Here is a 14148-nt window from a genome sequence, read left to right as displayed (position 1 = left end):
ATTTACAATTGAAATCGATGGAGCATGGGCTGGCTGTTTTTCTCCCTTCACAGGGACATTTGTGGTGATGGCAGCGTGGGGCCTCTGTCTGTCAGCTCTTGTTTTGTCCTCACTTAAGCCTGAGCCAGAGCCCCATAAGCCAGCCTCTTCCAATTAGCATTTTCTGTCTGGTCCAGGGACAGGTCCGTGTCCCCTGGTCCGAGACAGCTCCATGCAGCCGGCCTCTGGCCGCCCTCCTCCGTGCTTGCGGCTCCTCTCTCACAGCGGTTCACAGGGAGACCCTCTGGCCAGCTCCGCCAGTGGTCTCGCCTCCTTCCTGAATGTCAGAACAGAGAACACCCTGCTCACAAACGGAGCCTCCCCATCAGGGAGATCTAGGTTCAAATCCCAGAAGGACATTTTCCTGAGCTGGCCTCTGAGTTTCAGTTTTCCCATTTGCAAGCTGGTGTCATTAGTTCCTACCTCCCAGGGTGCATTTTCTTTCATTCATTCATTCATTCAACATCGGCGGAGATGCCAGTGTGCACCGTCACTGTGCCAGCTGAGGACACAGGAGGGAATGAAATGAAATAACAACCCACAGTCAGGGTTGTTACAAAGAGTAGATGAGCTCAGGCAGGTAAAACAGTCACATGGCAGACCCTGAACTTGTCTGCCTATTAGTATAACCTGGAAACCCTTTAAAATGTTCAAAACCAGGCCACATGGCAGCCCAATTTAATCAAGGGCCACACACTTTTTATTGAAGATCCAGATAGTAAATATTTTAGCCTTTAGATGTGGTCTCTCTCGTGGCTCCTCAGCTCGGCCCTTGTAGTGCACAAGCAGCGTAGACAGGGGGCAGGGCTGTGTGACAATAAAACTTTATTTACAGAGGCAGGCTGTGGGCCAAGTTGGGTCCATGGGCTGCCGTTTGCTCACCCCTGAATTAAATCACAACGCGTGGGAGGGCACAGGCACCCGGTGACCCCGTGTGCTCGCAAGTCCAGGAGACCCTTTGTTATTGCTCTGCAGCAGCTCAGAGATGTTCAATAACCTGTCCAGTCAGGGGCAAAATCAGGACAAAAACCTTGGTCTTTCTACCTCTAAACCCCTCTCTGCTTCTCTGTGTTAAGCTCTTAGAGCCTCCGTTTCTCTGTCTATAAAATGGGATGGATACTAGACCCCCCCTCTCCCAACAGTGTGGGTACAAGGACTGAAGGTGAAGATTGGCGTAAATGGCAAGCCTGCCCTTGGGAGGGACCCCTCACAGACAGGAATCAGGAGGCCTTCCAGGTGGCTGGGGCAACTGCGGGACAGGAAGGGGCGGGCTCTGTCTTTGGGCGGAAGGGCTTCAGTTAGATCAGCTGCCCCAGCTGAGGTCCACCCCGGGCACTGGGGCCGGAGGTACGAGTCAGGGCAGAGTGGGGTTCCTGGCTTCCTGGGACCCCTGACCGGCCCAGGCCCCAGAGGGCACAGGGAGGCAGAGACTCCATTCAGAGCATTGGGCTGCTGGCGTACTTTTGCTGGAGTCAGGAAGGAAAACCCTTCCCCTCTCAGCTTGAAGCCCAGCTCTGCTTGAGAAACTGAACACATAATGATGAGTCACTGGTGGCACCTGTTCTCCAGGAGCTCCCAGTCAAGGGCGGTGGGAAGAACGGATACGGAAGCAGAGACCCTCCGTATAGGGGGCACGTGGCGGGAGGGGTAAGCATAGGATGCTAGGGGAGGGGCCCTGCAGGGGTGTCTGCGCCTGTACATTCAGGGAGGGCTCCCTGGAGGAGCCAGGCCTGAGCTGGATTTTGGAAGAAGAGTTGTCATGAGTCAAGCTTAGAGAAGCAGGGAGAGGGTGCAGGAGAATGTTCTAGACAGACAGAACAGCTTCACTGAAAGCGGGAGGTGCAAAACAGCAGGTCCGTGGCGTGGATTGGCCTCCCGGAAGGCTGGGCTGGAGCCAGGCACCGCAGTGGGGCCATTGCGATTTTCAGCCTCAGCACTGTGCTGCTGCTTTCTCAGGCCCAGGGGCCTTCTTCCTCAGTGGCCTGGGACCAGCACGTTCTTCCTCCCCGTCGGACCCTTCTTGGTCCCTTGAACAGATGGGATGCTATAACGGAGTCTGTGACACAGTGGTTTTGGACACACCAGGTCTGCCGTCATCGTCCTATTTGAGAGATCTGCCGCGCGCGCTCGCTCGCTCACCGCAGAAGCACCGCACACGCACCGCACACATATGATTTATTTGCCGAGCACGTCCCGACCAAACCAAGGTGGATCTGTTACCCTAATGAGCGTCTTCTGGATTTTCTAGATATTAAGGTTTTATTTCCTTTCTTGCATTTTAACTTTATTATCTTACTACGTAAACTGAGTTTGACATTTCAAGATGATCAACCCCCTCCTTCCAGATCTTAGCAGTAAAATTTTGTCAAGGGGAACTTTGAGGCATAAGGGATACAGGGAGAGGGAAGGAAGACAGATTTTCTAACATGTCTCAATTTTAGAATCAAGGGGGGTAGAGCATGCCACCCCCACCCCAGTCTGTGGGGAGCGTCTCAGGGAATTAGAGGCCCATCGCCTTCTGTCCTTGTCCTGCCCCGCCCCCTCGGGCACGCACCCGGCCTACAGCTAACATACTGGGTTCTCCTCCTGTCGCCCCGCAAGGAGGATAATTACTCGCGTGGCGCTTGGGTCTCCCATTGTTTGGTTACGAGGTTAAAAATCCCTGATACACTTCAGTAAATTCAGCAGTGAGCACATTATAAAATGTAATTAAATGCCGCGGTTATCCTCTCTTTCTTTACCAGCAGCGGAATTGAATTGAGGCCACCCTAGGGGGCTCGGATAAATCACAGGTGATGACTGCGGGGTGTGACATGACCCCTGTCCGTGCGTTTGACGTCCGGGGAACCCGGGGACACCACCTCAGCAGTGACTTGCGAGGACTCAGACGCGAGGGGGTAACGGCCTGTTAAAAGGAGAGGGGACGATTTGGAGGGAGGGATATGAAAATAAATAGATTCGCGTTCTCCCACCAGATCTTGGAGGTGCTCCCGGTGTGGTTTCACTTCACCAGTTAAAAAAATGTGTAGCCAGGCGTGGGGCCGGAGGGCTGGGTGACGGCAGAGAACTTCGATGGCGACTCTGTGACATCCTCCCCGGCAGGCGCGGCACTTCCCTGTCCTCTGCCCCAACATCAGCCCTCTGTCTGCTGTGCGGCGTCTGCCCTGTGCCCTCGCCACTTGCCTGTCTTACCAGTCTTACCCCGTAGGCTTCCCCCTGGAGGGCACTTCCTCCCTGTGTCCCCCTCGGCCGTGACCAGCACCACCCGCTTCCAGCTGTCACCTGCACATCCTCAGGGGCTTCTCTCTGCTCTGGCAAAGTGACAAGTGGGTAATCGTATTAATTAGCCCAGGCAGAAGCGGTGAGAGGAGAGAGTTCATTTGCCTCTCCCTCTGCCTTCGCGGGCTGACTTGGGTCTCCGCAGTGGCGGGGGGACGGAGACATGGCCGGAGACATGGCCGGAGACAGCGAGGGCTGGCAAGGCCGGGTGGGGGCGAGGCCGGCGCGGGTTGGAATCGTGCCCGGCCCGCACGCAGGGCTCCCGTGCCCGGCAACTCTCTTCTGAAAAACGGAGAGTGAAGCAACACGCCCCCCAGGGCGCTAGGATTTGATGAGCAGCGGGCTCACCAAGTGGTCCTGGCCATTTTGGCTTGGAGAATACAGGCCATTTTGTCCAAAGAGTCCCACTGCGGAAGTGGCAGGAGTGGGTCTTCAACCCAGGTCTTCTGGCTTCAAAGAAAAAAAAAACTTTCATAATGTATATGCCTATCAAGTCATCATGTCGTATACTCTAAATCTCTGACAGTTACATTTGCCAAGTATATCTCAGTAAAACTGGGGGGAAAAGAAAAAGGAAAAAAAAGCTCTGCTAATCATCCCAGAAAATGAGTTACACGGCTCTGAATCAGGGGTTGACACACTTTCTCTCTAAAGAGCCAGGTAATAATTAATTTTGGTGTCGTGGGCCCTATTTTCTCTGTCACAGCTACTCAATTCCACTGTCCTGGTGCAGAAGAAGTCACGGACAGTATGTAAACCGAGTGGGTTGGCTGTGTGCCAATCAGATTTTATTTACAGAAGCAGGTGATGGGCTGGGTTGGGCCTGAGGGTCACAGTGGGCCAACGCTTGCTCTAAATCACAGCCCACAGAGAGCTTTGCCCTGTTCTTACTGTCGTGTAAATTCTAGAAGCAGAGTGACGATGACGATGACAAAAACAATAATGAAAATAGTATGCAAGGCACTCAGCTGCGCCTTGTTCCAATTACATTACCTGCCTTTATCCTTCTGTTTTATGAGGGAGATACTATGACCCGCTTTTTACAAGAGACACTGCTGACACTCAGAAAGGTGGAAGTGCCCGAGGTGTCCCAGCTGGCAAGTGGCGGAGCTGATGGCTGAACATAGGCCCGCGCCCTTCGGAGGCCCACGCAGTCCCTCCCACCCTCCCCTGGGCCGCTTAATGGTCTGGAGGCCCGTTCTGTTCAGAAAGAAGTCCGACTCCAGGGGAGGCCCCCACAGGAGGTCTTGCCTCCAGTTTAAACCCCACATCTGTGCCGATGGGTCTGCCCACGATACCTCCGTCCCTGCAGTGTCCCAGTTTCCAGGCAGGTAGCTTCTCCGGGGCCCTTGGTCCTGCCCCACGTCAGGGGATCCCTGAGGCTCGCGTGGCTGGTCTTCCCCTCCAAGAACGAGCAGCCAGCCCCCTTAGCATGGCTTCCCCCTCCTCCGGTGGCATCCAGGTCCCCCTCGTCTGCACACTCTCCAGTGCCTGCCGTTCCCCACACACCTCCGTGGCATCTGGGGAAGCGGGGTGTCATGGCGTCAGGGAGAAAATGATGCTCATGTTCACAAAGAATCTCAGTTTGGCCTTGAAGAATCATGGAGCTAATATAACGTTGAGAGGCAACACGTAATTAAAATATGTTTAGATCTGATCGGTTTGAATTGGATATTAACGCAAATAGCGTAATGCCCAGCTCTTTGTGAATAATATCCCGAGCAGCTTTGGTCAAGGGTTGGCTGGCTCCATGGATAAATCAGTGGGGCTTTGGCTGGTGAGTAGCCTGTGGCCCCCCCGCCCCAAAAAATGTTTAATGGTCCAGGTTTTTATTCGTTTCAGGTATCTTTGGGCCCAAAAGAGCTTGCTCGTTGATTTGAATGCAGCGTCATTGTTAAGTTCTCACCCCGTCTGAGCTGGAGGCTGCGAGCAGCTTGGAATGTCCATGTCACCAGTGGTATTTCTGAGGCTGAGCTCTGGGGCTTGGCTCTGCTGGCTCAGCCCCCAGGTCTGCTGCCTGACATGGGGTTACGGAGATTAATGAATCACGCATCCAAAGACCTTAATTTGAGTCCTGCCTTCAGTAGGTGCTCACTAAATGTTAGCTGTTGTTATTACTAGGACGAGAGGCCTTTATCTCCCTGGGGACAGGTAAGGTTAGGGTCACTCTTCTATCCAGATGGGCTGAGAGACTCAGAGCCTGCAATCAACAGTTTCTTGTATTCTGTCCAACTCTGGGGCTGCATGTCTTAAATAATAAACTTCACACATGTCTCAGAAGGAGAACAGCTTAGGAAGGTAATACTGTGTGTGGGGGTGGGGTAACGAGGCTTTACAGCACACGGGCTTCGACTCTGAAGTCCACCAAATACTAGCTATGGGCTCTGAGTGATCCTCAGTTTCCTTATCAGTACACCGGGAATACACTCTCACAGGCTTGTGGAACGAAGTGGAGAAATGGCTCTGAGAGGTGTATTCCCACTTGGGACATGCACAATAAGTAGCACTGATTGTCGCTCCTCCTCCAGGCAGTGGACTGATTACTCCAGGGAGTGGATTTTTTAAACTGGGGGCAGCAGGGGGGATCATGACAGCTCAGGTGGGGGAGGGGTGGGCTGGGAGACAATAGCCTGTAAGGGTCTGGGCTGAGGCTTTAGATCCCAGTGAGGAGGGGAGTTGGAGGATGGGGGTAGAAGGCGCTCCTGTTTTTGTCACAGCCGAGCAGGCGATTCTCCCCTCCGCCACCAGAGGGAGCTCTTAAAATTGCGAGAACAACACCCCCCTCTTTCCCTGCCACCACACAGCATCCTTGCATCCGACCTCTGTTCTAATGTACTTTGAGGTTCCCATTGACTTACACCTCAGACTTCCTACTGTTTCATTTCTTTCTTGGGATATGTCACTTTCTTACTCCTGCCACAGACTCTAAGCTCAGAAAGCTTGATTATCCTGTTCGCCATAACCCCAGTTCCTAAAATCCTACCTGGCACAAAATAGGTACTATATCTGCTTTCTATGGCCACTGTAAAAAAATAAGTAAAATAAATAAATGACCAAAACTCAGTGGCTGAACACAACACAAATTTATTATCTTACAGTCCGGAGGCCAGATGTCTGACGTCAAGGTCTCGGTAGAGCTGGTTCCTTCTGGAGGCTCTAGGGGAAGAGTCTGTCTGCCTGCCTTTGCTGGGTTCTGTAGGCTGCGCATTTCTCGGCGCTCGGCCCCTGGCCCCCGCCCGTCCTCACAGCCAGCCATCGCCGCAGCACCTCCTTCTCCCCCCAGCCCCCCGCCCCTGCGCCCCAATCCGCCTGCCTCTCTGTTTCACTTACTATTGCGCTGGGCCTGCCTGCACCATCCAGAGCAGTCATCCCGGCTCAAGACCCTTAATCGCATCTGCGAGGTCTCTTTTTGTCTGTTAGGTAACGAACGTACAGGTTCCAGGGATTAGAACGTGGGCATTTGGGGACAGAAGGCATTATTCTGCTCAACAAAGTGTGTACGGAGTAATGCTTGAGCAACAGGAGGAATGAACTCTATGCTGTTACTCACCTGCCAGGCCTCTGTGGCCCTGCCCTGAGCTAAAAGGGGCTCGCTCCTCCTCTCGCTGCTTCCCCCCAGGCGCGGGTGGGAGGCGTGGGTCTGGACGGCTGCCGGACCTGGAAGCATGCAGGTTGTTCCTGTCTGTGGTTCAGATCCCCACTCCGCCCCTTATTAGCTACAGACAATTGCTTATTGCTTCTAAGCTTCAGTGTTTCTCTCTGTGAATGGAGATGAAATTGGCTGTCGTTTGTTGAGCCCCAGCTTTGTTACCTGAATTGAAAACCCCGGCCTGGCCTTTACTTGCTGTGTGACCTTGGGCCAATTGCGTAACTCCTTGATAGCCTTGGTGGTGAAATGCGGCTAATGGCCACAGCTGACACGTTACCTGCGCGCGTACGCTGCATGCATGGAGGTAATGAGAGAATTACCTCGTTAAATGAGATTATGTAAGGATTAAATGAGATAATAGTGCCTGGTACATGGTAATTCTCCACAAAAAGCATATCCTTTTTTTATTTCTTATTTTCTGCCAATTCTCATTCTTACTTCTTTTCCTCCTATTCTTTGTCCTCCTCTTCCTTATCTTGATCTTGACTTGTTTTTACCTGGTGTCTCTGTGTTAAATTGTTTTCCCCACCTGACTCTTCCATCAGCCTGAGTTTCATCTCACCCGGTCGGAGCCTGAGTTTTTCAGTTTAAATTGAAATTTTCCTTGCGAATGCTTTATTGACGTCGGTTTCTCCTGTCGAAGCTTTTGTTTGTCTCTCTGGCTACTGAGGTGGTCGCAAAGAGCAGGACTCCGGCTTTTTCGCCTTCTGTGCGGAGGGGCTCTTGAGAGGGACGGAGAGAAGGGAGACAACCCCTCTTTCCCTCCAGCCCTGGGAATGGAAATATCTAAGAAGAAACGTCTGTTGCTCTCCCTCTGGGACAGAAGGCACCAGTTCGGCCTCTGTGTGTGCTTGACTTGTTATCAGAAAATTGGAGTAGAAAAGAATCTTTTGTTCAGCTATGGAGACATCTTAATAGGCACTTTGATTGTTAAGCAGAAGTTTCTGTATCAGTTTAATTGCTGTAAATGCTGTTTGCCTTCTCTGTTATGATAAGGCCTCGATTTTTCATAGATGTCCCCCCCTTCCCTTTAAACAGCTTTCCTTTGCTTTAAGGCTTGCAATGGCAAGTTTAATGAAATCCAAACAAAGAAAGGAAAGAGGATCTCAGAGTTCAGCTCCTCACACCCACGTATGAAGCCGCCTGGAGGTTATTATAGCTTGAGACTAATGACGCTGCAGCCGCCTAATGTAATTGACAGAACTCACCCGTTCAACCAGATATTGGGGAAATGAAACCGAACGACGAAACTTAATTACTTCTACTTTTTTGAGACGGTGCTGTAATCGAGAATAACAGCATAATTAGGATATGAATCGAAGAGTGAGGTGTGCTTCCATATGAGAGGATTTGCTCCCTTGCTGGACTGAGCTTCGGGAGTGCCATCTCGGTCATGTTGGGGATGATGGGGGTGGAGAGGTGCCTGGAGAAGCAAAAACCGCCTGGGTCTGGGATTCTCATCCTTGGTGCTGTTGACTCTGAGGCTGGTTAATTCTTTGCTGTGGGGGCTGTGCTATGATTGCAGGATGTTGAGCAGCATCCCTGGCCTCTACCAGTCGTACCTTCCACCCTAGCAGGACAACCAGATATATTGCCCTTCATTGCCAGGTGTCCCCTGGGGGCCAAAAGTGGCCCTGGCTGAGAATATTGGGGGAGAGGCTTTTGGAGGACTTGTGAACGATGGCAGTGTTACAGCTTATGGTTCTGCTAGTGCCTGGCTGTGTGGCCTTCAGCAAGCCACCGCACCTCTCTGAGCTCCTGTGTCTTTCTTTGTACAGTGGGAATAATGAGAACCCTGCATGCACAGAGGCACAGCTTCCAGGTAGCAACATCACAGCACAATGCCTAACCCCGTTGAGTGATCAATGCACTCCATGTTTTTATTATCATGCCCTTGGGTTTAGCAAACATGTAGCAAGTACTTACTTTGCCCCTGGCATTGTCTCTGAGGCCGTGAGGCAGAGAAGAAGATGTAGTCTCTGTCCTTGCAGGAGAGGCAAATATGTGCAGATTTGTAGGTACTACCTAATTCTTCACCCTGGCAGACATTGCTAATCGATCTCTGTGCTCTTTCCTATTGAGCCTCGGAATCCTTCTCAACACACCTTTCTAGACAGCCTCTCTAAGTTTGCAGGAGAGAAACCCCCCCGTTCGGCACTCCCAGCTTTGTGGATTCCCCACAAGGCGGCCGTGTATCTGAGCCAACCCTTCTGGTCCAGCACAGCTCTTACACCGTTGCCCACCCTGGTCCTGGAAAAAGCATGGAAGGAGTTAGCAGGTAGATTCCTTCCTCTCAAACCTGACATCAGTCCTGAACGGGGATAGAAGTGGAAAGAAAGCACCCTCTCCCTTTCTTTTTAAAATGTTTTCTTTCTTGTCTTCTTTTGTTTCCCTCAGAAACCAAAACAAGTAGTAAAATGGATGACATTTAGTTTTTAGTTAAACTAGAGGAAATTCCACGGGCACTGGTTCTGAGCGATACATCATGCTGCCTTCCTCTTGGATTTTCTCTGCCTTTTGGGGTTTGGAAAATCATTAGCTCTCCCAGAAAGGGTCCCAGCTTTACAAGGACAGAATTGGGTTTCTGGAAACAGCTTTCAGATGGCTGCCGCCAGTGTCATTAGACAAAAGAGAGGATTTGAATGGGTTGGAGGTTAAATGCTCTCTGATTGGTTCAGACAAGCTGGGCTCCCCACTGAGCATGCTGCTCCATAACAATTGCTGTGAAAAATGAGGCATGCATTTGCAGCCCAGGAAACAGGGCACTGGCTCCATCCATCTGGCCTGAGAAATGAGGGCTCGAGGGTGGGTCAGCCCCTGGCTTCTTCTCTCCCGGGCTGGTGGAGGTTCCACAGGCGGCACTAGTTCATGCCTGCTGCTGTTTCACACCCCTCAGGGCCTTCGAGGTCTGCGAGGAGCCGGGGAGTGGAGGGAAGGCGGGGGCTGGTGCTCAGGGTCTGTGGAAAAAGTCTCAGAACTCAGTGGTGGAGTGATCATGGAAGTCACTGCGATTCATCCTAAAGCACAAAAGAAAAAACCAGATGGGGACAGGAATACAGTCTGAATCTGTGTGATGTATTGTTTCTTCCTCATTCCCATTCATCTCTCTATCCATCCACCCTCCCACCCACCTACACATCTGTCCATCCCTCTACTCATCTGTCCACCTACCCACCCGTCCAGCCATTCATCCGCCCACCTATCCATCTGTCCTGTCTGTCCTACTCATCTGTTCATCCACCCATCTATTCATCCATCCATCCACCCACGCACCCACCCACACATCTACCCATCCCCCTAGCAATTCATACACCCACCTACCCATCTGTTTGCCCATCTATCTACTCCTCTAGCCACCCATCCACCCGTCCACCCGTCCACCCGTCCAACCGTTCTTCCACCCACTTATCCAAACATTCATTCACCTGTCCATCCACCTGCCTACCTACCCATCGAGCAATTTATCCATCCACCTACCCATCTTTCCCATCTGCCTACTCACCTATCCATCCACCCACCTCTTCACGCACCCACCCACCTACCAGTCCGTTGCACTATCCGTCTATCCGCCCATCCACCCGCTCCTGAGTCCATTCCTTCAGTCTAGCATGAGTTTAGAGGGTACATGGTTGGACATATTTTAAATGGTTATACACAAAGTTATAATAGTCTTCCATATGGAGTTTACTTTTAAAATAAATGTATTTAAACAAACAAACAAACAAAAAGAGTCAACTTAAAATAGTAAGTAGATAATTTTATGGGTTGTACAGGGGTGTGACCAAAATGAGGAAAGTGGTACTTGCGTGGCTGGCATTTGGAATCTGCCGTGTGAGATCTTGGCGTGCAAGGCTGCATGCTCCACAGTCCCTCAGGCCTGGATTCGCAGCTGCTGTGTGGCCTCCAAGGTGTATGACCTTGAGCCAACGACTTCCCTTCTCTAAGCCTCAGTTTCCTCACCTTCAATGAGGGGAAGCTAATAAGCCCCTGTCCTTTGAATTGTTTTGATGACGTGATGAACTCAGGATGTGCGTCACATAGCACATGCCTGGCACACACGAAGCAGTCTGTCAATGGAAGTGAAGCTTAATCTTATTCTTTGCACTCTCTGGCTGCCCTGCTCCGGGGATCTTGTGTGGGTTGAGAGAACACAAGCTAAACCAGTGCCCCGCTTGGCTTTGGTTTAACCAGCGATGTGGTCGCTGTCCTTCCTGAGGCCCTCAAGCCTCCCCGTTCCTCCCGGGGTTTAGCTGGAGCCTGCGCCAGCCTCTGACCCTCCGTGTAACAGGCTCTCCTCCTCTCTTCTCTCCCCACAGACACACTGTCAGTGCCGCGCTGGTCCCCGCAGATCCCTCGCAGAGACCTCGGCAACTCCATCAAGCACAGGTAGGCTGGATTCCTGTGTGCGCTGGCACCTGCCCCCAGCTCGGGGAGGCCTGGGGCCCTGCGCCCCGGGCGGGGCTAGGCTGGGCAGGCGTGTCTGTGTCCATTTGACAGGTAGGCAGACTGAGGCCCTGGGTGACTACGTGATGGGCCTACTTGGCCTCAACATTTGTGTTCTTTGAACACTGCTGCTGAGAGTTTTCTTTGCACCAAGGCCTCCGTGAACGGGCTGAGGGACTGATTCGCTCATTCATGGGTTTTTTTTCCACTTACCTTGGTAGACAATTTCTGTGTCAAGGCACCAGCACAGGGTGAGATGTAAGGTCTGCGCCCTTGCGGAGCTCATGGGCTGGTGGGAGTTTAGGGAGTTAACAGACTACGGCTGTATGGAGAGCCCGGGGCCTAGCGGGGCGGGGGTGGTCCCGGGGCAGACATACCACCATGGCTGGGCTGAGGCAGCGATGAGCGCGCTGTCCCAGAAAGGCATCTCATCAACAGTTCTTGAAAAAAATACTTTGACAGGACAGTTATTAAGTCTCAAATGAGAAAGTGGCAGAGGAAGTAGTGAGAAATACGTGACAGACACATTGATCATCCCGCAGTGAGATGCAGAAAGAAGGGCATGAAAGGCGGACCTATTTTCTGTTTCTTTCTGCGCACTGTCCCCTGGCGCAGCTCCACATCCTGGACTAGCTCCTCCCCTGGCTCGGCTCCACCTCTGGGTTGACTGTGTATCTGGCTCAGCTACCTAGTATCTCTAGGAGAAGAGAGAACCCCCCACCCACCACCCCACAGCTATGTATCATAGATCAGAGGCCCCCAAATTGCCTTGGTTGCAGCAGGTGGTGGTGGTTGGAGAGGGAGGTGAGCTGATGTTCTGAAAAGGCTTCATTTTAGGGGACTCTGCTCCTAGAGTTTGTGGTCTCAGTTTATGGGCAGGGGGTGGCTCCCGCTTGAAGCTTCCCAGGCGGCATGACTAGCAGTGAGGGCGAGTGGCTGAGCTGGACTCCCGGGAGGCCCCCTCCTTATCTGGAGACTCTAAGGACAGTTCCAGCCCCATCCATCTCTCTGTCCCAGAACTGAACTTGGCACATGGTAGGACATCAGGCAATATTTGTTCAACAAAGGAGTGGCTGCTAGGAATGATTGGGTAATGATATAGTCACACTTCAATTCATTGAGCGCTTACCAGGTACCAGGTGCTGTGTAAAACCCCTGATATTCATGACCCTGTTTAATCTTCCCAACAATCTGTGAGGTCCATACTGTTATTATCCTCACTTTACAGGGGAGAAAACTGAGGATCCAGTGGTTTAAGCAGATTGATTTCAGTCATATATCGTGGAAGAAGCCAGACTGGAATCCAGGGCCTGTTTGCCTACCCTTTAAGTGGTCCATCCTTCTACAGATGGGTCAGTTGCCATCACCTTGCCCTTGACCATTTTCTGTCTCTTTTCCACAGGTTTTCCACCAAGTACTGGATGTCTCAGACGTGCACAGTCTGTGGAAAAGGGATGCTTTTTGGCCTCAAGTGTAAAAATTGCAAGTAAGTGGCTGTCCCTGGAAGCATCTTCCACTGTGTCCCATGTCAGCAGGAGCTACACCGGGCTCTGAAATAGCTTATGGGAGTTGGGTTTCGTGGCTTTGGGAGAGTTGCTTGCTCCATTTTTGAGAAATAGATCTTAAATGAACCTGTGGGTTTGAGTAACCGTTCGAGGAGAGCGGACCTGCGTGAGTACCGGAGCTGATGGATGATGCTGGAAACGTGCGACACTCTCTGCTGAACTGTGGTGCCACCTTGCATTTTCCTGGCACCTAGGACCAGGGGTGCGCCAACTTTTTCTTGAGCTGACCAGACAGTAAATGTTCTAGGCTTTGCTGGCCATAGCATCTCTGTCACGACTCCTCAGCTCTGCCATGCAGCGCAAAGCAGCCAGAGACAATGCAAACAGGTGTGACCCATTGATTTACACCCAGAAGACCTTATTTACATCGATATTCTGCGGGCTGGCTTGCGCCCCTTGGCTGCGGTTTGCCAATCCCTGAGTTAGAGTTTGTGAAGTCTTTTTCTCCTTTATTTTTCCTCCTCTGAGGGGGTGCTACGATTCTCCCTATTTTATGGATGTGAAAGCTGAGTCTTAGCCAAGGGAAATTCACGTGCCTGAGGTCACGCGGCCGGGAAGTGGCAGTCAGAACTTGAACCCTGGCCCCTGACGCCTGTCTTTTCTGTGGCGTCACATTGATCTTGAGTTCTCCCGCACTTCCGCACACACATTGCAGGTCATGGCTGGCAAAAGGGAGGGCCGCTGTAGCAAAACCTGTGGTGCCCACCGTGGGCCCTTGAGTTACCTGCTGGCTGTATGGCCTTGGGCAAGTCACCTCACATTCCTCCTCCCAGTGTTTTCATCCGCATGAGAGAAACAGTCATCGTACCTGCCCGATGTGGCGGTGAGCATTCAGGAAATCAGCACTGAAGGACGCCGCCTGGTGGGGGCTGGGAGTTCTGTCCTCTGTCCGAGGTCGCAAATGCCTTCCTGCCTGGCCTCCCTCTCTCTTTCCCTAATGTGTCTTCAATACCTGCTCTGGTCCAATTACTGAAAAATAGTCATTAACGTGCAAGCGTGTCTAAGACTTACAAATGAACATACGTCTGTTTGCCGATAGGAGCCTCTTTGTGTAAAAGGTGGCAGGAAACCTGCTTTCCGCTGTGGCCTTGTCCAGCCCAGGCTGGGGACTCCCACTGGGCTCCTTCAAGCCTCCCCACATCCCGGCCCCCGATGGAGGTGGGCTTGCTGGGG

At 52.0% G+C, this 14148-nt stretch overlaps 1 protein-coding gene across 1 annotated transcript in view; it reads left to right on the top strand.

Moving 5' to 3' along the window:
* KSR2 (kinase suppressor of ras 2) overlaps positions 1 to 14148 on the top strand; it is a 269609-nt gene that overhangs the window by 188442 nt on the left and 67019 nt on the right. The window contains exons 6-7 of the mRNA XM_054594298.1: positions 11284 to 11353; positions 12813 to 12896. Coding sequence (XP_054450273.1) covers positions 11284 to 11353; positions 12813 to 12896 — 154 coding nt within the window. The remainder of the gene's footprint in view (positions 1 to 11283; positions 11354 to 12812; positions 12897 to 14148) is intronic.

This window comes from Pteronotus mesoamericanus, unplaced genomic scaffold (assembly GCF_021234165.1).
Source record: "Pteronotus mesoamericanus isolate MK-2021 breed Mesoamerican mustached bat unplaced genomic scaffold, CSHL_Meso_final scaffold_507, whole genome shotgun sequence".
Taxonomy (NCBI): domain Eukaryota; kingdom Metazoa; phylum Chordata; class Mammalia; order Chiroptera; family Mormoopidae; genus Pteronotus; species Pteronotus mesoamericanus.
This window is presented reverse-complemented; position numbering and strand designations above follow the sequence as displayed.